The sequence below is a fragment of the Metopolophium dirhodum genome, chromosome 2 (genome assembly GCF_019925205.1).
Source record: "Metopolophium dirhodum isolate CAU chromosome 2, ASM1992520v1, whole genome shotgun sequence".
Classification (NCBI taxonomy): Eukaryota; Metazoa; Arthropoda; class Insecta; order Hemiptera; family Aphididae; genus Metopolophium; species Metopolophium dirhodum.
This window is the reverse complement of record NC_083561.1, coordinates 25,997,706-26,022,652: the sequence shown is the minus strand read 5'-3', so window position 1 is coordinate 26,022,652 and position 24,947 is coordinate 25,997,706. Positions and strand designations below refer to the sequence as shown.

The following is a 24,947-nucleotide window of genomic DNA, read 5'->3' as shown; positions in this document are numbered from 1 at the left end:
TAGTCTCTCGTAAAATTCCTTTTATCGTAAGTCTAACATGGTAGGTAGTCCTAGTATAGGTCACCTAAAACGGTAGTTGCCTAAAGCAATATTTTATAAGATTAAAATAATATAGGTTGATAACTTTAAACTAGTTTATAGCTTTAAGGTTAATTTTTTTTCGTGTTTTTAGATCAGCAGACACCTATATACACATTTATACAGATTGTTCTTAATATATAATATACCTATTGTTGAAAAAAACTTATATCATAGCATTGGTTTTAAACTATACAGTATACAAATATATTACAATACTTGGGTAAACAAAATTTAATATGTGAATTTTAATACTTGACGTAGTAGACTATAAGACCGTCTGTCCGCTCTGGTCCCTGCTGCCTACAGCTTCCTCCGATGGAGGAATACAGCCTGTCGTATACTGTAGACAGCCATCACAACTGTAAATTATAATATAATATATTATACATTATAGAATATTTATGTAGAAATATGTTTCAACGAATAAGTAAATAATTAGGTTGGCCAACGAAGCTAAAAAGTGTGTCAACATCAAAATTTGACACCGCCGCATGCGTAGGCACGGGCATTCCTACTGTAGTTGGGAAACTCGAGTTACGATCGTAGGTACAACAATTATTCGAGAACGAAGTGACGATCGTAGTACGGACTAAGTGCTTTGTTTTATGATTGTTTTTATACTTACACAGTTACACCAATAAAAGTATTTTTGACAGAAAATTGTGTTCAAATTTTATTTGAGACCGTTTGACGTTCTTATTCTTTCTATATACGTATAAAGAACCTGCAGGAATAGCGTTGATCCCATTGTCTTTGCAGGTGAGAGTCATTTCTTAATTTAAACTGAGACCGTACGACGATCACAAGTTTTAGCGCGTGCCACTATACGGGTGATACCAGTGGCGTGACGAAGGACTTTATTTGAGGCACGTGCCTCAGTTTAAAGGGTGGTGGGTGTCTTGGAGACTAGAGGCATTTCACATATTATAATAATTTATTAAGTGTGTACTAATACTAAGCCAATCTTTCTCAGTTACCATTTACGTAAATACATAATTACTTAAATAAGTACTTATAATTTATTACTTATATAAATTATTGAGTCTCATAAGTTTATGAAATTCGCCACGCCACTGGGTGATACACTGATACGAAAAGCTATACAGGACCATTTTCCTTTTTGTCTAATTTAGTTTGTCTGCATTCTACGAGGTATAGGTAAACTAAACAATATTTTAGCAATTATCTTAAACATTTTCTTTTTTTATTACAAATATTCTATCCAACAGAAACGTATAGGTACCTTTAGTTTATTGACTGTTTTGATGCATTGCGCAGTTCAAGTGAAAAGATGTTTGTTCGTGTAAAATGAACAAACATAAGATCGCCTAAGATTTTATAGGTAAATTTATCGGATGACTGTAAGTTTCCACATAAAATATAGGTGATAGATATAGGCATACCGTACAAACTACAAATACCAATAAATTAGTATGTTCTTACATAACATGTAAATATTGTAATATTGTAGTTTTTAAAATTTAAGTTTGACATAAAAAGATATGAAGCACCCCCAAGTCCTTTTACAACCGTTAAAAATTACGGTACCTAACCTAACCTTATATTTAAACGTTTATCTAAGTTTTAAACCAATTTAAGTAAAAAAAATAAAATAATAACTCTTACAAGGAAATAAAATACAAAACAATAATAAATATGAACTCACTCTGCGTTCGCCACTCGCCATACTACTGTTACGTCGAACCACATAATATTTCACCGAAAGAGTAGCTTAAACATGGTTTTAAATGTTATATAATATTATACTGATGATATAGCATTATAGTGAACCGTTCGCATATCAAATCGTCCAGACAAGTAAAAAAAGAAAAACATTGAGATTTTTTCATTTATCAATCGAGAAGAGTGTTTTTACAGAATGTGAATTCTTTATTAACGCATAATATAATATAATCCATAATATTGACCTTTAATGTTATTTTTGTTTATCGCTGATGGTGTTCCGGTTCGCGATAAAGAGGATGTCGTGGTGTACACAGTACGCATACACGACAATATTTTGAATTCAGTTATCGTGTGAGTAGTTCACGAACCTGTTCACGATGGTCGGATTCAGTGCCATTTTTGTTCTTTTCGTTTACTTGTATCTGAGCAAAGGTTAGTATATTATAATTATTAACAGGTTTAATTTCAATATATATGTTTATAAATAAATTGTGTGTTGTGTGCTAAATGTTTTTAGTATATTAATCATAAATTCATAGCCAACAGTATACAAATCGCTAAAAACGTAACAACGCAAATATTAAGCCCAATAGGTACATAAATGTTGGTAAAAACCAATTTGATTTCGACCCTGCGACATTTGTCGTCCAAAGCCGGCTTGCCACTTGGTTGATTGGTTTTGAGCGAGGCTGCGAGTTAATAAGTTATAATAGGTAAATCAATAAAGCAATAAATCAATTTTAATATATAAATTTGGTGCCATAATTTGCGTTTGTTTTAGTTGACTTGATTTTAATTTAACTTTTTTGACATTCTATTAATAACTACACTCTACAAATTCTTAACATAATATTTTTTCGGATGTTCAAATAAAGTAAAATTTGAATTTTTTTACCAAATACATAAAATGTTAGTACTGGTTTGTTATGCCACGCCACTCTAGTTTGTTATCGTTACACGACCTATATTTTAATTGATATATTGAAAATTATATATACTCATCAAAAATTTATTCTAAAAACTCTGAAACCTCTGACAGGTATAAAGCGTATGCTAATTTCTAACCCTAACTAATACGGATTTCAATATAATCAAGTTAATCATAGATAAAATATTGTAGACTTTGACTTCGTGGACACATAAAATTTGAATATAATGTGAGATTTGGACAAAAGTGGCAACAAAAAACGCTGATGAAGTGATATAGGGATTTTTAAAATATTACATGGCAGAATTTTTGTAGTGGTTAAAGCAAAATGATAAAGATCTGTTTGATTCAATTTTAAAAAACATATTATAAGAATTTTGGCCTCAGTCTTAATTTTAATTTTTTCGCATGATTTTTATTACAAGACCTAAATACTATTCTTACTGAAAATATTATTGTTATTATCTATTTATAATTTTTGAGAGTATTTAATAAAAATATAAATTATCATCACTTAGGTATATTATGCTATTTGTTATTATCATGGCCTATACGGAGGGTAAATTACAGCAATAATTAAGTTTTGAACTTGACAAATTAAAAAATAATAATTATGTATGTGATTCCAGTACTGGAATGTGATTCTCTATTGAGAAATCGGTGTCCGACCATAGAGCTGAAGAACGGTCGAGTAAGATTGCGGTCGGGCGGACTGGTAGCGAGGATTAGTTGCCTGCCGCCGTTCAAGCTGATTCGTGGTGACGAGAAGGCGAATTGTGTTCGGGGGAAATGGAACATAGAGAATCCGATTTGCGCCAGTAAGTTGATATAATAAATTCACTATAATAGTATAAAGTGGTGAAGGAATCAAAAATTCACGATATAAAAATCGCAAAAGCAAAAATGTACAAGCCTAAACATTTAATAAATTAACAAATAACAAATAGGTAGACTTTATTATATTTAACTGTGGTACCTAATTAATTTTTAAGCACTTAATAATAATATTATAATATACAGAAGTGTTTAGTTATTGAGTTATATACTTATACTTTTCGGGACACCATTATATCCGTTTCTTCTTTATAAATTGGATATTGGACGACCGCTCTAATGTATATAATATTGAATACATAATATTATGTCATAATATATTTATTGGGTTATAATGACATTATGTTACATTGTTACATTCCAATCGATTTACTACTCACCAAGAATTCTTTTTTGTTTTAGTTGGATTTTAACAGTTTTTTTTTGTACGGTTATAATTACAGGAAATATTATATTTCAATTATAATATATTGTGTAATGTGTATATTTATTGAAAAACATGTGTTGTTGTTGGTAAGTTATTATTCTATGTATATATAAATAAATAATAATAATATTAACCGAAGATCACTTGATGTCTCGGTAGCACGTCATGTATAGTATAACAAACAAGTTGATAGGTACCTATATAAATAAAATATAATACTACTTGTTCCTACCATGTATTTATCATTATTCTTACTCAAATTATCATTAATCAGATAAGTCTTTGATACTCAAAAAATAATTATACAACTAGCCAGTAGATATTTTATTTGTTTGAATATAAGTATAACATTTTAAATTTAATATCTTAGATTTGTAGTCTATAGTTGTATTACAATATCTGATAATTTAATGTCTATTTATGCTCATTTACAATTTGAGAGCAATATATTGCGATGTAAAAATGTAAACAAATATTTTATAAGTATATGTCATAGAGGAAAGGGAACATGTGATAAACAAGTTATTAGTCATTTGATATTAATTCTTAAATTATATTAATAAAAATTTATAGATATATTAGTATTTATAAATATTATATAATATATTACAACTATACAAATAAGTGTATTTTTCTCAATCACAATTAACATTGTAAAATAACAAACATTTTTTTTCATAATCTAAACTGTAAAATTCGATGTCAATGATAAATACATATGTGTGAGTCCGAAAATCACATAATAATATAAATGTATTGCTCGTTACATTAAGGCAAAGTACGAAGTCAGGCATTAATAGACATTTACATAATCACAAAGGGCAGAAGACAATTATAATAAATATTAAATAATTATAAAACAACACGAAATATAGTAGAGTACACTAATTTTGTTTTATTAACATAGTATTAATATGTCTTGTCCAGGGCCGGATTGGTTAGGCGAGCTACCGAGAAAATCTTGGTGGGCCTCTTGAAGTTTAGGCCGGTCGTGTGAGTGTGAGTGAAAATAAATTCATGTTTAAAATACGATTGGCCACCTATAAGCTCGTAATAATTATAGACGTAATTTTGGGTGAATACCATGAATATGTAAATGGGCCGCTTATAGAAGTGAACATCTCGATGGGCCGATACATACCAATCCGGCTTAGGTCGTTATAGATTTATGATTTATATTTTGATTTTCTTTTATACAGAAATATAATTTGATTTTCATCTTATTCGTCGTGTGATCAGTTATTTACGTCATTTTACAATCCACTTTCAAACATAAATCCTATATTGTATTTCTTTATTTCTGTTCAACGTCTAATATGTTTTAATTTTTATAATTTTTTTTCACTTTCGAAAGCAGAGCGTAAAATAATAAGGTGGGAAATTAAAAGTTAAATACCTATGTGTATTTTTCTTTTTGACGAATAAACAATAAACTGTACAATAAACTTGAAAGGATAAAAAAAAATGTGGGCAAGAGACTACCGCTCTGTTGTAAAGTAGGGAGTCCAGTGGGTTACTGTAATGGATGTGTTAAATTTGAATTCAATGATATATCGTTGTATACGAAAAACGATTCTGAACGGAAATGGTCTGTCAGCCTATGTCAAATATATTTCTTGATATGATTTTTGATATTACTATTAAAGTAACTTATTTTATTATTAGTATTACGAAAGGTTTGTTTTATTTTTGCCGAAAAAAATTTGTATTTATTATATTAATTAATATTTAACTATTATAATAGTCAATATTTCTACCATATTATTATATTATTGTAATTCATTTTTGAGTCAATACCACCTTAATAAATGTGATTAGATTCATGGTAAAAATACTAAATAAACAATAGCTTAAAATTAATCTAAATATTTTGATAATGTAATTTCATATATATTATATAGTAACATTTATAATTTTATAAGTCCCATAAATAATATTTTTGAATTACAACGGAATAAATAACATTGTTTTTCTTTGTTTAAATAATATCTAATTTCGTTAAAATTTAAATAACAGGTCTATAAAAAAAATTGAGTCAATATATTTTTTTAAATTTTTGGTTACATTACTAACTACGTATGAGAAATTTTGTTTTATATTGTGTATAAGAATTTTACTATTTATACCTAAGCTTTGAAAATTTAATATAAGTTTAAAATTGAATATTGTTCCATCTGAAAAACACTAAAAATCCAGTCACAATTTATTTTTAAGTATTTAAAGTTCAAATGTTGACAAAACACGTAAAAATCACGAAAATTTTCAAATTATTTTGAAAAAATTTTTCTTTTTACATCTAAGATTTGAAAATATAATACAAGATTCCTCATAAGTTTGTCAACCTTTATCAAAAAAAACAAAAAATTACTACAAGAAGGTCAAATTAGATTTTTATGAGCGTTTGAAGTTCATATTTTTACAAGATTGGATATTTACTCGATTTTCATGTAGCGATTATCTTATTTTGTTGTAATTTAAAAACGAAAAACCGTAGACACTTGAAATTTATATCATATGTTTATTTTATCAATTCCTATGCTTGATAAAATGTTGACTCGTTTTGAGCTGTTTACGGACATTTTTAATTTGCAATTTCTTTAATTTTTTTTTCTATAAATGTCAATACAATTTTATTCATTGGGTCAAAAAGCTTAAAATTTAATACAAGGCTCCTGATATATTGTTACTTAAGAAGTTGAAAATATTAAAAATACATACGCACAATTTTTTTTTATAAGTATTTAAAGTTCGATTTCTTACAAAATTTATCAAATTTAAAATGTAATAATTATTTTGAAGTTAAAAATGTATAAAATGTTCAACTTTTATAGCTGAGGATTGAAAATTTAAAACAAGGTTCCACGTAAATAGGTTATGTAGAAATTATTTTATTCACAATAATATCATAAAATATACTTATATAGTAATATCATAGACCGTCTGACCGTCTTCGCTCAAAATCATTTTTCTTATACAATGATATATTGATATTAAATCATTGAATTATTTGAATTTAAATGTAACAGCATCCATTTCAGTGACTAACTTGTAACCTATACTATACAGCAGAGCCACACCCACTTGCCCATCTTTTTTTTACATATTAAATTAACAAATTCTCATACAGAAATTTACTTACTTTGTTGTTATTCAAAAACTGTTAACTGTAGAAACTTACGATATTCATCAAATGCTTATTTTATCATTTAAAAATCTCGAACATTTTAAAACTATTTTGTAGTTAGTAAGTAAATTATAAAATTTTCAATATTTAAAACTTATTAGAACTGAAAAATTAAAACAAATATTCTCATAAATAGTTCATATTTTAACCGAAAAATCTAATAAATGTATAAACACAGTTATTTTTTTTATAGACAATATAAGTTCAAATTTGGACGAAATTACACATTAAAACCAAGAATAACGATTTTAGTTATTTTGTTGTAATTTAAAAATATTAATCGTGGATACTAAAGACTAGAGTAGAGTACATTATTACATTGTATACAAATATACAGTATATGTATAAGTACACAATGACATTTTCAAATAAAATTGTTTACCAAAAATTAACTTAACCTACTGTACTCTTGCTTATTAGTAAAATAAATTACTTTAATCACAATTATATCACACAATTTACTTAATAATATTCGCGCAGAATCATATTTCACATACAATGATTATTGAATTAAGATGTAACACGTCCATTATATAGTAACTCTCTAGAGTCTAGACACCTAATATACAGTAGTGCGTTACCTATTTATCCGTTTTTTTTTTTAAAACTACACTAGTTAAAACTTATGAAGAACCTTGTTGACATTTTTAAATATTTTGACCGAGCAAAAATTTTTTTCTTATGCCTATAAATAGCACAAAAAGAGTCAAAATATTTTGAAAATGTTATAGTATATTGAGTTATAGACAATTTTAATTTAAACATTCATATAATATTATAATATATTATTATAATATCGATTATTTGCTTACACCAAAATTAAAATAAGTTTTATCAAATACTGGTTTTTCCCCACGCGTTTGAAAGCTACTGGGAACTTTAAGCTCTCAGGCGCACCAACTAGATTCACTTTTTCACCAGATTTTACAGGATTTTAGAATTACACATCATTGTAAAACCAATGCATTCATCGCTCCACTCAGAATCTAAAAGTAGAACATAAAATGCTGAATAATCACAGATGATTGTATTTGTCGTTTGAAACGGCACTATAGTTGAAGTAAATATTTAATGTTAGGTACCCAATACCCAGTACCTATCAACCCCTTCTCTTAATATTAATTGACACAATTTTTATTTTAGTTATTTTTGTAGACACTAAACTGCCATTTGTAGTATATCAAAGTTATTAGTTTATTTTTATTTCTACATAACAGGAGAAGGTTGTCTTATCCAAGAGTCTGTACCTCATGGAATAGTAGATGTTCTCAATGAAGGTGCTAAATTAGAAGTGAAATGTGATCTTGGATATACTATAGATGGTCCAAGTGACGTTTATTGTACTGACGATTTGGAATGGAATGAAGAATTAAAAGGATGTAAAGGTGAGCAAACGTGTATGGACATTAATATTAGTACACATACTAACATTGATTTATCTAATACTTAACAAATATTTTGGACAGAGCATGATCAAATATTTTTATTATGTGACTTCGAATCGTCTGATGAAAGATTTTGTGGCTGGAAAAACGATATTTTTAACGACATTGATTGGTTGGCTGATAAAGTTACATTCATTTTATTTACTTCCAGGCGTCACGTGTCGCCCGGATCTTCTCAGTATTTTCAAAGTTGGTAGAAATATAACTAATTTGAACAAAATTTAAGTATATTTTTATCAGGTAATTATATATCTTTGGATGCTGGAAATTACGGTTCCACTACTACCGGACGATTATTATCACCAGCAATTCTCCCAGTTAGAAGTAAACAAAGGTGTTTGATATTTGCATATAAAGTAATGTCAGGAAATTCAAACGGTATTCCTATTCTAAAAGTCACTTTTGGTGGCATACCTCACTGGGAATCTCACGAAGGACAAGGAAGAGTTATAATTGGGTTGTTTAAAATTAATATTACAACTAGAGTGAGTACGTTCAAATTATGTTTTTAAAAACCTTTGTTTAATATTATGCTTTTGTTATTTTGTAGATCACAATTGAAGGGAAAAGTTCTAAAGCAGCCATTGATAATATAATTATTACAGAGGGCGATAGTTGTAATAATCTACCGTACGAAGATGGTAAATACAAGCGGTGCAACACGATTGCGCACTTTTTACCTTTTTACCTGAAAAAAACACAACACGATTGCGCACTTTTTACCTTTTTATATTTGAGAAAACATAACACGATTGCGCACTTTTTACCATTTTATATTTATGAACTTATAATTTTTTTTTTTTGTTTGACGTGCGATCAATATTTCCTACTAGGTATACCTTGATAATTTATTATTATTTTTAATATCATTATGAGTAAATCTTATTTCTTTATTTTTCTAGACGAATACCGAAGATTATTCCTTTTTTAACGCGTAATAATTGTGATGTTTTATAATATTATAATTATTTATTTTTGACTTTATGTATTATTTTATGTTTTGTTTTTGACTTTACGTTATTGTTAATGTTGGGAAATTTTTTGAATTTTTATTGCGTATTATTTGTATATTATATTATACTAAGTTTTAATATAGTAAGTAAATCATTAAAGATATTATAGGACAATTATTGTTAATTTCTCTAATTTATTCCAAAAAAACAAAATATTTGTTTTGCACAATCTTTGTTGCATTTGCTCAAATATTAAAGGTAAAAGGTGCGCAATCGTGTTGGGTTTTCTCAAAGATGAAAAGGTAAAAAGTGCGCAATCGTGTTGTGTTTTTTTCAGGTAAAAAGGTAAAAAGTGCGCAATCGTGTTACGCCCAAATACAAGGTGTACCCATTAGCCATAGAGCGAGACTCGCCGCCCCCGGAAAAAACCAGTTTTTTGCCGTTTTACCTATAAACTAAAAAAAAATATTAAAAATCATGAAATTAATGAAAATAGAATGTTGAAAAATCAAAATGTTCACAAAAATATACTCTATTAAAGGGCCATCTTCAATTGTTTCAAAAATAAAATATTAATTGTTTAACTTTTTGGCAAAGAATTAAATTAAATTAAAAAATAGAACATGTGTATTCTTTGTTTCTAATAATCTAATAAAAAAAATAGATTTTTTATAAATTTATTCTCAGGAGATACCGCAATGGGAAAATCCTCGCGAAACATCTTGTACAATGTACATGACATTAGTGATTTATAGTTATTTAACTTAATGTTTGAATTAGTCACATACAAAATATATACAATATTATCATAACGCGAAATATTTGATTGTTTATAGAGACAAACAGTTGTCATGATAATTGTGGAACAATTACATTTGGCAGGTGTTCGTGTGATTGGGAATGTTATAATAATAACAACTGCTGCCCAGACCTACGAATACAATGTCCGTATAGTAAGTATCAATCGCCTTTCATATTCGTGCCCATATATTATTGTGCATTTATTAATATTAAATTCCTTAATTTACAGTCGTTCCAATGGAAAATATCACCAGATTATATTTAACTAATGCAACTACTGCCACAAAGACCTCGGCGACGACCACAGAAAAAAATACAATTTTAAATGTAACCGTTAAGAATATAACGACTTATAGTCCCGTAATAACAATTCCCAGACACAATGATACGATAATAATTGACAAAATAACCACAGCAAGTACTATTAAAACTTCGAACATAACATCTACATTTTCACCCGTGTCTATGACGAATTTAACAACGACTGTATCAATTCCATTGACTACAACGACCACCGAAGTTCTGAAAAGTATTTTATTTTTTAATTCTACGACATCTCGTCCCATCAACCCCCATTCAGTAACTACGAGTCCTAATGTGGCAACGGTTACTCCGAATATAGTGGTGGACATTCAAAGTAATTCTTCAAAAATAATCAATACACCTTCTATGACAATAATTCCTAGTATCACTAGTTCAACAATCGGACCTTTAACCGTAAACAAAAATTTTGTAACCGAACAATTAAATATTACGCCTACAGCGATCACCAAATCTTTATTCGTAAATACCACTATTTCTATGACTACGACATTACCTAATATTTCTAGCTCAACTTCCAGACCAGATAAACTTAATCCTACTATGGAAGTGATTTTTATTCCTAGTTTAATTACTAAATCTGCAGTGGAAAATACTCCTTTAACGACTTCAACGTCAGTTTATTTGTCTAACTCAACCGTTAAACCGCTTATTAAATATTCAACACTGTCTACCGCTAAACTAATTAATTCATCTAGCACAATCACTAAAAGTATAACCAACAAGTCCCCATCAACTACAGCATTAGATAATAATTCTACTAAGTTATCAATTCAACCAAGTATACTAGACAGTGATGAACAGTTTATTAATAAATCAATTAATACTCAACAAACCAAACAGAATACCATAATTAACGAAAATAAGACAATGTTAAATAATTCAACCACTCGCGTACCGAGTAATGTCAAAGATTTAAACGACTCCATTGTACCTGATAAAAATATGATCGTTTTCGACATCTCTGGTCAAAATCCTAACCTAAAACCATTTGAATACAATCAAACTTCAATCTATAAAGATTCTCTCAATATAACAACCGAATCTTATAGCCTTTCGGATCTGAGAAATACTAGTATACCCTTTAAAAATGAAAAACCAACAAAAGTTTTAAAAGTTCACCAGATACCGGAATTAAATAATTGGCTTCATAACCAATCAACGAAAAACATTGATAATCGGTTGGCAGATTCCGTGAAACAAGACGGTGAGTTCATTCAAAAAAAAAATAATAAATAATAAATAGTTATTATAATACGTCATATTATTATATAAATACTAAATAGTTTGTAATTTATTTTTTATGTTACAGAAAATGCCAAATCTTCTTACACATTTGATACCATTACTATTATTAAATATATCGCTGCACTCGGTGTCGTACTTCTCACTTTCAAGTTCACTCTGTCCTTTATATTGTTGCGTTTCAATAAACCTTCCAGTGATGAAATGGGTGAACACTTCATTGAAACGGATAATGAAAGTTCTTGTAATATGGAACTGACGAGTAATCACAAGGAATGAATCACCTATGTTTTTAAGTTTATTTATTAATTAATTTAATACATTATGGTATAAGGTTTATCTCATATTAATTGTGTTTAATATTTTGACTAATATCTACAAGTGAATTAATATTTAGATGTACTTAAAGTAATTCAATGTAAAAATGGTAAATTATTAATGTTTTGAATTGGTTGATGAACTGGTTTTTTGCTTTTGACATTATTAGTAATGCTCTGTGGCTTTTTATGTGTCCAAACAACAAAGAAGTAAACTATTTCAACAATACTTAACAGGCTCACTCCAAGAAATAGACCCAAAGTTCCTCCAATTGATACTATATATTGAAAAAATTATTAGTCACGTAAAAAATTATTTTCAATAATTTGTTTATTTTGTGTAACTTACCAATGAGATCCATGCGAGATCTTACTACATTTCTTTTAAGTCTCTCGTTTGGTAGTCTATCTAATGCGATAATAACTTTTGATCCATATTTTACATCTTCGTTATCTTGCTCTTCAGTAGTTAAGCTAACAATGTTTGATATACGTTTTTTAATATAAATATTATAAAATATTATAGTTAAATGTTGTACTTACGACCCAATTTCTTTGCTCAAAACATTATATTCTGGTTCAGTACAACTAGATATACAATTACACACTAATCCCAACTTATTGAAATCATTAGTTTTCAGTGCTCGGAAATATTCTGCAAACAATTTTTTTAAAAATATTATTTATAGTAATGTAATAACAAAATGTTGTGTTAGAATTGAGCTTTAATTAAATTTTTTCTTTAAATACTATTAAATATATTATAGTATTATTATTTTTATATACGAGATGTAAACCTGAATGTTCAGTTATACAACCAAGACCTTCGATCCCACAAACTGGCGTACCCGCTATAAACACAAACATACGCACATTAATTATTAAATAAAATACATGAATTGAGTAAAACCATTTAATTGGTTTATTTATTTAGATACGTACGAATCTTCAAATAATGTGGCGTACAATTACATATTCTGAGCTGAGCTTCAGCTCTGCAGTTCACAATGCACGCGGAATTACTGTATACGTTGTATACTTTTAAATTGTTTTCGTCCGGAAAACGACAATTCCTCTGTTTGATATCTACTTGTTTTAACAGCGGGTCGTTTTCGATCTCTTTAATCTATTATAATATAGTATGATGTGTATAATTATAGTTGTTGTACATAAACGTATTAAGATTTAGACACAATTTACACTATACTTTACCTGGTATTTCATCAGAAACGATACACCCCAACTCAGTAAAAATTTTTCTTCTTGTGGATGGTTTACGTAAGGTAAATCTTCTGGTGAGTGTATAAATAGCTGTACATATAAATACGATTTGTAGGTACAAAATAATATGTAGGTACATTGTTTCAATTAATAATTAATAGGTATACCTTTATTGATTCGTACGCCGTAAAAGCAAGGCTGCCAGGTCCCAATTTTCGGTTTGATATCATTTTTAATTTTTCTCCGTCTTCTCTGTAACCATAATCGCAATATAATTAAAAACATTTTTGGGGTATTATACGTGCATGGTACATAGGCATATAGGTAAAACTATTTCGTTTAAAATACGTATAAAATAATATATTTTTTTTCTCACGCCTGCATTGAAAGTTTCATTTTCAATGCCGGTTGAAGCGTTGGAAAATTATGAACTTTAGCGGACAGTAAATGTTTTTTTTAAGTGAAACTTCCCTGCTATGCAGTGCAGGTTTTAAAAGGTAATTTTCAAATCAGATTAATATACACGAATTTATCGATACGTTTTATTCGATACAACAAATATGAGCTTGTAGGTGGGACAGGTGGGTTAATACCGTGTTGTTCTATGGAACAGTTCAGCGAAAGTAGATACAGACAATTATAAGAACAGTTCATAACAAACGGATTATCATAATATAGTTGTAGTCGTTTTTTGATGTGTTTAAGGCATGACAATAAACAATATGTGCGGTTCGAGCAGGGCAAAGTTTTCGTCTGCAGCTCGTATCGCATACGTCGCACGCGACCGAAATAGCTCTCTGCCAATGCCACACCAATATAATATTAAGAGTAGGTATGTCTTAATTATTAATAAATACTATATTTAATATGATACAATATTATATTATGTAGGTACCTACTTAACGTTTTGTTATACTCACTTTACTGTGTGTAAGGAGTTTATAATAAAACATACACCATTTTCAGTTGTTATCGGTAAGAATTGATCGCAGCATTCGAATGGTTCATTATTCCAATAACAGTTGCCAATCAGATCTTTACATTCCGACCGAATCTATATGCATCACATGAGTTATACAAAATATGTATTGTACTAGGACGTAATTAATACAATATACCACCGTCTAAGCTTGATCACTATGTAATCGAAGCTTTTTTTAACGTCACATGCAACTGAACAAAATCTACTCTTTAATACTTTATCATAATATATTAACGAAATATCCAATTCCTTAAAACACTCTAAATTCTTATTTCTTGCAGATGACTCAAAAATCTATAAAACTATTCAACTTTAGTTGCCTTATATATCTACAATCGCACTTAATATAATATAGTACCTATATTATTTTATTATAATTTATGTACGTTTTTAATTCAGAGCGAGGAATGAATTTATTTTACAATGTTAATTTAATTTTTATTTTAGTGGAAAAAATGTTCTGGTGAACAACTTTGATGGAATTCCCGTAAAATATCAGTACCTAGGTGGCTAGGTACCTTATAAAATGATAAAAAAAGTACAAACATTTATTAAAATATGAATATTAATATTATATCTACCGACTACCAAGCATATTTAAAAACAATGTCATTTAATATATTTCTATCAAAACAACATAAATATTTAATAAAAATGATTAGTAGCGTCTTTTTTAAACCTTGAATAGCTACCTTGATTAGGTACCAAAAGTTGTGTTTTCTGAGTTGTGCCACTATTCTTTCAGTAGTGCATTATATTGATGAATTACACTATATTAGCTATTGCAGTAATCTTGCTTCAACGGTCACTTAATTTATATAGGTTTATCTTTTAAAATATACTTCACGTATGATTTGATCGTAGTCTGTGGTGCAGTTTAACGCTCCTTTTTGACAGTGCGTGACGCATGAGTAACACGCGCCGTCGTAGAAAGCGATGTCCCGTAGATAAAAATCAATGTTCAAATCTCGATCAATGCCGTACATCCTAAAGTTATTATTATGAACAATTTTTTTTTAAATAATTGTTATTAATGAGAAAAAGTAAATATTATATACTAATATTAAAATCGTATGAAATTCGCACTTGGAAGCCAAGTCGTATAACTTGTCCGGTGACTCTTGTTCGCAAATCGATAACGAGAGAAAACTCGTGTTCCAATCCAGATACGTGGTGTCGGTGACAAAGCTAACGGCGTTGTTGTTGTAAGCGTACCAGGTTGCTTGGAGATATAATTTCGTAGCAAGACATGATATGAAACATGTCAATACCCAAAACACTCTTTTGAAAAACAAAACATTTTCAAAACGTGTTTACAATTTAGTTATGAATTAAAATGTTGTCCTAAGTCAAAACAGGGTAACTCTAGTTAATACGATTGTTCAGAAACAACAAATAATGTTTTTAACAGTAAATCAAGCCTTAAAAAAGCCCTTAAACAAAAAATTGATCAAAACTAATACTGATGTTTCTAATTTTATATACCTAGCATTGGTTGAACACTTTTAATTTCGACTTTTTTGAGTTTTTTAAGGAGAAAATGAACTTAACCGAAAATAAATATCGTTGTACTAAACGAAAAATTGATAACTCCTCCATAATAATAATGGACTTACCGGATTATCACTTAGTCTTTTCTGGACCTTGTTTTAGCCTAAATTGTTACTATATGTCACGTTAATACCCTTTTATTCCCAACATATGAACATAAGCTAAAACACGGTAACTCGGGTAACTTCATTATTTTTTATGTAATATACCGAGTTTTTGGATTTACCGTGTTTTCGCTTACAAAACTTCAAATATATTGGACTTACCGCACATTTTCTTATTTAAAATTTCATTTTTAGATGGGCTGTTATAGGAAATACGCTATTTTTACATAAAAAATTGGTGTAAAATCACTAATTTTACCTATAAGAATAAAAATATAATTTTTACGAAAAATGGAGTTACCCTGTTTTTGATTAGCACTGTTAGTATAACAGCTAGTAATATTGTATGTGGCTTGGTGTGACGCAGTGCATACACTCAACTGCGGAAACACATCGAGTGTACGTTGCTAGTTCCCGGATGGGTGACCTACTGATAGAAAAATCATATCTATCATTACTTATAAGTTATAACTAATAGCTAATTACAAAGGTATTTAAACTTTTTCATCCCCGCGACTACTTTGTGTGTTCATTATATTTTGACGGCTCTCAGGAACAATTGAAACAATACGTGAATACAATAAACTGGTGATAATAATAATAACTTATTAGTACTAGAAATAAAGCTAATTAAAATGATCGGGTGTGTTTCGTTATTATTATTTATTATTTATGTATGCGCTATAATGATTATAAATAATATTTATCCCTATCAATATGATAATTATAATATTACATACATTAACTTTCTTTCCGGTTCTTTGACGGGACTCCCTCTGCCAACCCCCGCGACGCATAGTTTGAATACCTCTGGGCTATAGTGATATAAATATTTTCCATCAAACACATACTCACAGAATTGTGAAACTTACCATGAAGTACAAGGACTGCAAGGTACAAAAAAACATATATGACGAGTGATGAGATATTCCAATATTTGAAACTTTTGGGCCAAAATTACCCGTTTTTAATATTTTATTATTACTCCATCCTCTAGGAATCGGGATCGAACATATGAATTTAACTTTATTTCATTATTATAATATACCAGCTAATTCATGTATTATAATAGGTGCCTATACGACTATATATAATATACATATAAAATACATCTTACTTATATGTACTTGAATTCATTTTCTTATCAGAAAAGATATTGGAGTTGATAATCTAAACATTTTTACGGCTACAAAATGTGATGACAGATACACACACACAAAAAAAACACATCATTAATTATTGTAAAATCAATACTTAATCGTTCATAGGATCTCTGCACTCAGAATTCAAAACAACAACTAAACTATTATATTTATATATTAGGTAATAGATATATAAATTAGAAAAAAAAATTAACTGAACTGGACCTACAACATAGCATTTACTGCAGTGGCATGCTAACAGTTGGGGGGGGGGGCGAGGGTGTCATATCCCCCGTTTGGATTATTTTTGTCGTATAAAATATAACACTATAATATGATAAAGGAATATTTACCGCTATATGACGTGGTCTGAGAACAGTGAAAAATTCATATCCTCCACCCCCCACGGTCCCACCTATTCAAAAAAGCTAAGCACTGGCTTACTGTATATATTTATAATCACTTACGCAATAGCCTTTAACTCACCTCTCCGTCCAGTGACGGCGTTTGTCGGCGATGTAATTGAAGCCGTGTATCGTGCTGTTGTTGAAATACGTCCATATTCTACGCATGGTGGTAGTACAATGATACATTTTTACTACCTCATTCGTATCGGCTAATATACCTATATTATAGTAATTTATTACTCGTATAATGACAGTGCACATCCAAGTTAATAGGTGGCCTATCGATGCTTTTTATCGGAGGACAACATAGAAATATACAATCCTTTCAGCTCGATATTATATCCGATAACGTATTGTGATAATGTACAGTATATTATGTAGGTGTACCTATATTATATAAACACAACCCTGCAATTTAATCGTTTTGAATATGAAACCACATTAATGGTGATTTAGACTGTTATTTATACGTATTATATATCATATACGATATACCCACACATATACCTATAATATTGTATAATGTTAATGTATATTATTGTTTTTATGTTGCCACGTTCGTATATACCTATATAGTATAGTAGTATACGTAAAACTGTAAATCACCAAATACTTATCTGATCTATTTGTTATTTGTACCTACCCGTTACTCAAGTCATATTATAATAAGCCATAATCGATATGTATATATTGTATGTATCATTGTATGTATGTATGTATATAATTGTATAGTATACACAAATTAACTACACTAGTATTTGTACTTTGTAGTAACATTCAATATCAATAACACATAAAATTGTATTCCCATGCAATGTAGAATATGGTGAAGACAATTTAGGTTTGGATAGTTAATCATTGTTTTTTTCACATACACAATTGGGGTGTGATGTAGATTAATTATTGTACGCGTATCTTTATGTGGTATAGTACGTTATTCTAAGTCCAATTGACACCTAGAGAACAAAATATGAGTGTAAAAAACTACAGTTCAAAAAGCATTTAAGACCCAACTATCGTATACCTCAGGGTTGGGAAACTCAATGCTACTAGAGGGCCAATTTTGAATGTGTGAAAATCTAGTGGGCCAGAGAACATAGAAAGCAAAAAAATAAGGTATAGAATCGTTTTTCGCACATATTAATATATTTTTTACATTTACGACAACTCATTTGCGCACAAAATAGTAAACAATGAAAACCAGCTTTTAGGTACAGTTTTGAGTGTACAGGGTGTCCAAACACGTTCAATTTTATTGATATCAATGAATACCCGTTAATTGGGCTAGTGAACTAGACGATAGCCCAAGAACAACGAACGGAGCTGAAAACTTTCAAATGTTCAACAGTTGAATAACTGTTTAATAACTGTAACAAAACTTCAATAGTCAATTTTATACCTCCCACCCTCATATTCACCAAATTATTCAAATACTAATAGAAATTCAAGCTGATACTGATTTAAAAATAAATTCATTAAAAAAATATACCTGTAGAATTGAAGTATTAACAAAACAAAATTAAATGAAAAAAATATATTCTGATTACAAATCTAAAAAAATTGATCTTTTAACATTTTTGATGCAAACGCATATCAATAAATATGTATTAATTGTAATTTGTGTAATTTGTAAATTTTAATGACTTTTTTTTGTAAAAATGATTGTACCTAATTTTTTGTAATTTGTGTAATGTGTAATTTGACAACATTGTGAATAATTACTTTCTAAGGAAGCTGTTCTAAAACCACATTTTTATACCTGCCAGTCTATAACATCAGAATATGATGAGACAGAAACTCCTAAGCCTTTAAAGGGTGAAGGAAAATGTTGTTTGAGTATAATAATCATTGTCCACTATCAGTGTTGACCAACTCGAAAATATGGAGGTACGCAGATTATACACCCTATACGAGGATAATTTTCTTGGAAAAAAGGTTTCTATTGTTAGTAAATTGTGCGCAAATGAGTTGTAGCCAAAAAAAACTTAATGTTAACTATACCCTTATAAATAATATTATATTATTTACATTTAATAGTTCAATACTAGAAAATAATTCATATCTTCGTTTTACAATAAACATTATACCGATTTTAATAATTTTAATAATTTTATAAATATAATAAAATAAAATACAGAAAAATCTTAACATTTTATATTTTTATAAACTAAATTGAAATGTATCACAGGCCAGTGAAAAATGGTACGCGGGCCGCCAGTTGTCCATCCCTGGTATACCTAATACCTATAATAATTCGGTTCCAGGACATAATAATATTATGTAGTCAGTCCCTTTTACGGACTAGTTGCGGTCAACTTATTTTTATCTACCTGAGTATCAAATTTAAAGAACTATAATATGCTATATAATATAGGTACTTTATTATATTATTATGTATACCAAATATTATATTATGCTATGATATTTAAGATATATATTCAAACTTCCTTAGGAATGGCAGTATTTTTACATACGTGTTTAAAAGCTTATTATATATATATTATCATTATTATCATTATTATTTTAACTATTATTATTTTAAATACCTAGTTCTTATTATATTCCTCAATCAATTCAGTTAATACTATTTCTGTACTGATAACCATCGTGCATAACTAAAGGATTGCATTTAGTTGTTTCTAAGTTTTCAAAATAATCATTAATTTTAAATTTAAATCACTAACACTGTACTAATAAACCTAACTCTACAAAGGTGAATAATTTGTTTTACACTAAATACTGAGTAAATGTTGTCGATGGATGATACCGAACTAAATTCCACAATACAATTTTGAACACAACATATTATAATATGTTGAATTATTATAGTAGTATATATTTATAAATAAAATCATGTTAATATAATATAATGTGATATAATATTGAATTATATAATTTTATTTATATTTATCTTAAAATGATTAAACAAAATTAATAACCTTCTGTCTGTACGTTAAACAGTAAAGATTTCCTCAAGAAACAATCTGTATGTTTCTTTGGTAGCTTTTACCTCACAGAAATTTTCAATAGTTTTAAAGGCCATTAGAGATTCTGAAAAAAAAATAAAAATTAGATTTGTTGAGTGTTTTTATTAGAATTTCCTTTCACAGACGCGTTCAAAACTCATTTCGTATACATATATAAAGAGCAAATTTTAGCCCACAAACCAGGTAAAACTTTACTCTACACAAGCCCATTTAATTGTACCTATTGAAAATATTGAAATTTTCTTCTATTTTAAACTAAAAAATATTATTTTAAATTTTCTTATTTTGAAAAATCTAATCAATACTTTTTCCAGAAACGGAAAAACGTTATCAACATAAATTAAAAAAACAAATAAAAAATATAAAATGTCTAACACATCAATATTTAATACACATTATTTATAGTTTATGCTTACGCGTTGCCTCAAATATATTGTATGCATTTTTAATGTCTGTAAATATAAACTACATTATGACACAGTTTCTTATTATTTTTGTTATAACTATATGATATATTTCTCACTGCTCCATGGTACATCACAACAATTCATTAATAAAAGACATAATATCTTCTTTTACAATCCCCGATAACCCCCAGAGACGTCTTATACGATCCTGGCCTAGAGATCTCCTAATTTAATCTGTCGGGTGGCACTACTGAGTTTCCTTCCTTATCTGTCAGTCTCGCTATGTAAATAATATCTTAAATCAAAATTACTTATTGTTCAGATGTTGTATGGATTGTAATTAAATATATTTTTAATAATAATAAAAAAACAACTATATCATATATGATATTAGTAACTAAAGTAACTCTATATGTTATAAAGTTAAATATTCAATAAATTTAACAAATTGTTTTTCAGATAAAAATACCAATTGAACCTCAACATTAATTTGAATGATATGTACAACGCTTATCTTACTAATGTTGCAGTACGTCGTACGATGTACGTATACTTTTTTAGTATTCACGTTTCAATAAAATTGAAATTAAAAAAAAACTGTGTTTCTATATTTCAACAACAGACAAAACATAATTCTTATTTTTTTTAAAGTTGACAGCTAACAATTTAACGGATTTGATTAGTGCTAATTTCTCTGCATAGGTATATCCATAATATAGCTACCACAAATGTTTTATATCATTAGCATGCATTTAAACGAAATAATGTAATGCAATAAATATGAATTTTTTGGTTTTGACTATTATATATTTTGGACCTATAGAGGAATTAGAAAAATAGAAAGCCACGAATCAAAATTCATAAAATACAATATACTTTAACTGACCCTGAACGGCGTTTCCCATTACTAGGAATCGGATGTTGTAGGAAAAGTTTATTGCACTATATGCTCTCAATTTATAGCAGACAAATCTAGTAATACGAGTTATAGAACGGTGAGGTTAAAAATCGAACATTTAAAATTTATATTTTGCATATTTCGTCAATTTTATAGAAGAAAATTGCATAGGTACCGATAATTCTTGACTTTTTTAGTCACGATTTGTTTTTTGAATAAACAACATGTAAGTTCCTCTTGTCCGTGTCGAATTGTGCTAAGTGTTTATGATATATCTCTATTCGAAAAAATGTTTTTGGCTACAACGCAAGAGTGTCAGGACAGTTATAACACAGATTATTAGTCAACACGCAGGGTTGTTTGGACCGTCATCCATCAATGGATTTGATGGACAATGCACCCATGGCGTCAAAACGAATATTAACTGACCAAGCTATTCTAGTACGCATACAAAATAAAAATGAAACATTACAAAACCTTGTGATCGCATTACAAGTTACGAGTAATGCACACCTACAGAGTCAAATTACTGGGCATTTAAGTGAGTAATGCCAATAAAACTATTGTAAATACAAATTTAAAAAATTCTAATTTACATGAAAAAACGGGTTATAGTTCAAACCCATCGAAATTACGCATAAAAGAAAGTATAGATAATTATATCATCAAAAAGTACCTAAAATATATAAATCACCACCAATTACAGCATAATATGAAGTTAATGATATACAGAACTCAGTTAATCATTTAACTCGCGAAGAGGCCTCCGGCCATGAGCAGCGCAACTGTAGACAACCGCTAACAGTGACATAAAAATCTTGACAGAGGATGAATACCAATTTAGATGAACATTAAAAGTTCTTGAAAATAACAAAATTGAGTTTTATAGATACCAAAGTGAAAGCCGAAAAAATGTCCGCGTCGTAATAAGTCAATTGCACGCAGAAACTGAAACATGAGAAATTAAAAAAGATCTGACTGACAAAGGTTTTTTGCATGTGATGTCTCAAACAATAAATAATTAAAAATAGCGAAAGAAGTATTATATACGATTATCTTTATTTTTAGAGCACTATTAGTTTCATCAGACAATAATAAAGATATTTACAACTTAAATAGTTCATGTTATCATAGAACTAAAATAGAACCACCAAGAAATAAAAAAGATTTGCCACAGTATAAAACTGTCAATCTATGCTCTTTGGGGATACTCAAAATAACTGCTCCAAAAAAATCCATGTGTGTAACATGCGGCGAAGAATGTAAACCAGAAGACAAAAAAATCAAAAGCTAAATATGGTAATTGTGGTGAAGCACATACCGCAAACTGAAATGTGTGCTCTACTTACAACAAAGTAGAGGAAAGAACACACCCGAGAAATGTTTCTGCAGTACAATTGTACAAACTACAAGTGTACAACGCATTCAACACAATCCAGAAAAAAATGTCACAGCAGCTATATTTTATGCACAGACGACAAGCTCTCCCAACAACGTCAAAAAATGCCTCAAACCGCCAAACAGTAACAACAGTCCAATGAAAACGACTATGATAATTATTATAACAATATTGTAACACATTTCAGAACTATATGGGTGTGATAGACTTGGCTGTTGAGTGTGGGTCACTTACACACACACACACACACACATTACAGTACTACACACATAAAATGTCATATACACACAAAGTGCTCTTTAATAATATAGTTTATGTTATAGGAAAAGTTAAAATGTCCGTAATGTTGAATATTAGGTTATTCAATTAAGTCAAATACAACTATTTTTTTTTATAATTGAAAATTGTAGAATATAAACATTGTTGCTCATGTATGTTTTGTTCTTTATACGAATCAAAATATTGAATACCTAGTTTGATTAATTTTTAATTTTTATTCAATTTTATACTGTAAATTAAGTTAAATATATACGTACTCAGCACTACTTTTTCTAAAAACACAAATTGATTATATGTAATTGTAATTTATAATTAAAGTGATATTATTGACCTACCGGCTACTGTTAATTATAGTATAGACTATAGACTATAGGTAATACATTTTAAATCTAAGTTGATTGATTTCTATAGTTTAATAACCCTGCAGAGTCAATAATTTGTAGTTTGTACAACATGTTTAGTCCTATATGTCCTATCTTTACAATGCTAGTAATAGTAATACCCAATAATGGATGACGGCTTGACAACTAAACGGATTCATAGCTACAATAGTACTTAGTGAGTAAGTAAAAGTTGTATGATGATCATTGATCATCATTAAATGAGTTATGAGACACAAATCACATAAATTGAATTACAAAATTAAACAAATTAAAAAATAAAGTAAATACAATATACACGTACTTCTGTCATCTAAAAATAAAATTACAAATATAATATTATACCTTATGATTCAGAATATAAGAATTATATGAATGACCTAACTATTATCTTTCTATGAAATATGTCATTAGGTACAAAGAAATCCACGACAATTTACGCCGTCAAATTGCACGGCTGCTCAAGCCAGGTTGCCCCCATGTCTTTCTACAAAATATCATCACAATTAATTTTACAGCGACCTACCGATGGGAGTCAAGCGTTTGCGTCAATGTTGATGTATTTTTCAAATTTAATACAAGGTTATTCATAATAGTTACTGCATAATATAGTTATTAAAAAAATTTAAAATACATTGGTTGTTAATAGTATTATATTTCCACTATATCAATCGTAATAAAATAGAAGATTTACAATGATGACCATTATACGGTAGGTACTCACAGCTGACTATTGGGGGTATGTAATTGTTTTTGTCAAAAAATAAGTACAATCATCTATTGTATATTTGTAAAACTTATATACAATTAAACAATATGTTATAATATAAAGGTATAATAAATTAATATCAGTAGAAATACAGTCTGACGACCGTGTCTGTTGAGACTTTTCTTCCGTATGTACATATGTACATATGTGTATATGGCTATATCTATACAATAATTTATCATTATTGCATCCAATGGCA

General features: G+C 28.7%; 2 protein-coding genes across 2 annotated transcripts; one reads left to right on the top strand and one right to left on the bottom strand.

Annotated features, from left to right (window-relative positions):
- Positions 1 to 734: 734 nt before the first annotated feature.
- LOC132939540 (mucin-3B-like) lies at positions 735 to 12,255 on the top strand. The gene is made up of 10 exons (XM_061006767.1): positions 735 to 840; positions 2,061 to 2,199; positions 3,325 to 3,513; positions 8,358 to 8,525; positions 8,607 to 8,774; positions 8,826 to 9,070; positions 9,136 to 9,226; positions 10,375 to 10,491; positions 10,569 to 11,867; positions 11,973 to 12,255. The coding sequence occupies exons 2-10, from the start codon at positions 2,145 to 2,147 to the stop codon at positions 12,182 to 12,184; spliced, it is 2,544 nt and encodes an 847-aa protein (XP_060862750.1). The 5' UTR covers positions 735 to 840; positions 2,061 to 2,144; the 3' UTR covers positions 12,185 to 12,255.
- A 63-nt stretch (positions 12,256 to 12,318) lies between these two features.
- Positions 12,319 to 17,794, bottom strand: LOC132938847 (sodium channel protein Nach-like). The gene is made up of 11 exons (XM_061005850.1): positions 17,709 to 17,794; positions 15,512 to 15,706; positions 15,268 to 15,412; positions 14,364 to 14,497; positions 13,611 to 13,695; positions 13,435 to 13,533; positions 13,165 to 13,348; positions 13,020 to 13,073; positions 12,766 to 12,877; positions 12,572 to 12,696; positions 12,319 to 12,500 (listed from the first exon to the last, which is right to left on the bottom strand). The coding sequence occupies exons 1-11, from the start codon at positions 17,792 to 17,794 to the stop codon at positions 12,319 to 12,321; spliced, it is 1,401 nt and encodes a 466-aa protein (XP_060861833.1).
- Between the last annotated feature and the right edge of the window lie 7,153 nt (positions 17,795 to 24,947).

Excerpts from the sequence above, each read along its gene's own strand:
- LOC132939540 (XM_061006767.1), top strand. The coding sequence starts at position 2,145 with ATGGTCGGATTCAGTGCCATTTTTGTTCTTTTCGTTTACTTGTATCTG. Across the intron at positions 2,200-3,324 it reads TTACTTGTATCTGAGCAAAG|TACTGGAATGTGATTCTCTA; the intron begins GTTAGTATATTA and ends ATGTGATTCCAG. Across the intron at positions 10,492-10,568 it reads ACGAATACAATGTCCGTATA|TCGTTCCAATGGAAAATATC; the intron begins GTAAGTATCAAT and ends CTTAATTTACAG.
- LOC132938847 (XM_061005850.1), bottom strand. The coding sequence starts at position 17,794 with ATGCGTAGAATATGGACGTATTTCAACAACAGCACGATACACGGCTTC. Across the intron at positions 15,413-15,511 it reads TTATACGACTTGGCTTCCAA|GATGTACGGCATTGATCGAG; the intron begins GTGCGAATTTCA and ends TAATAACTTTAG. Across the intron at positions 13,074-13,164 it reads GCCACATTATTTGAAGATTC|CGGGTACGCCAGTTTGTGGG; the intron begins GTACGTATCTAA and ends TTGTGTTTATAG.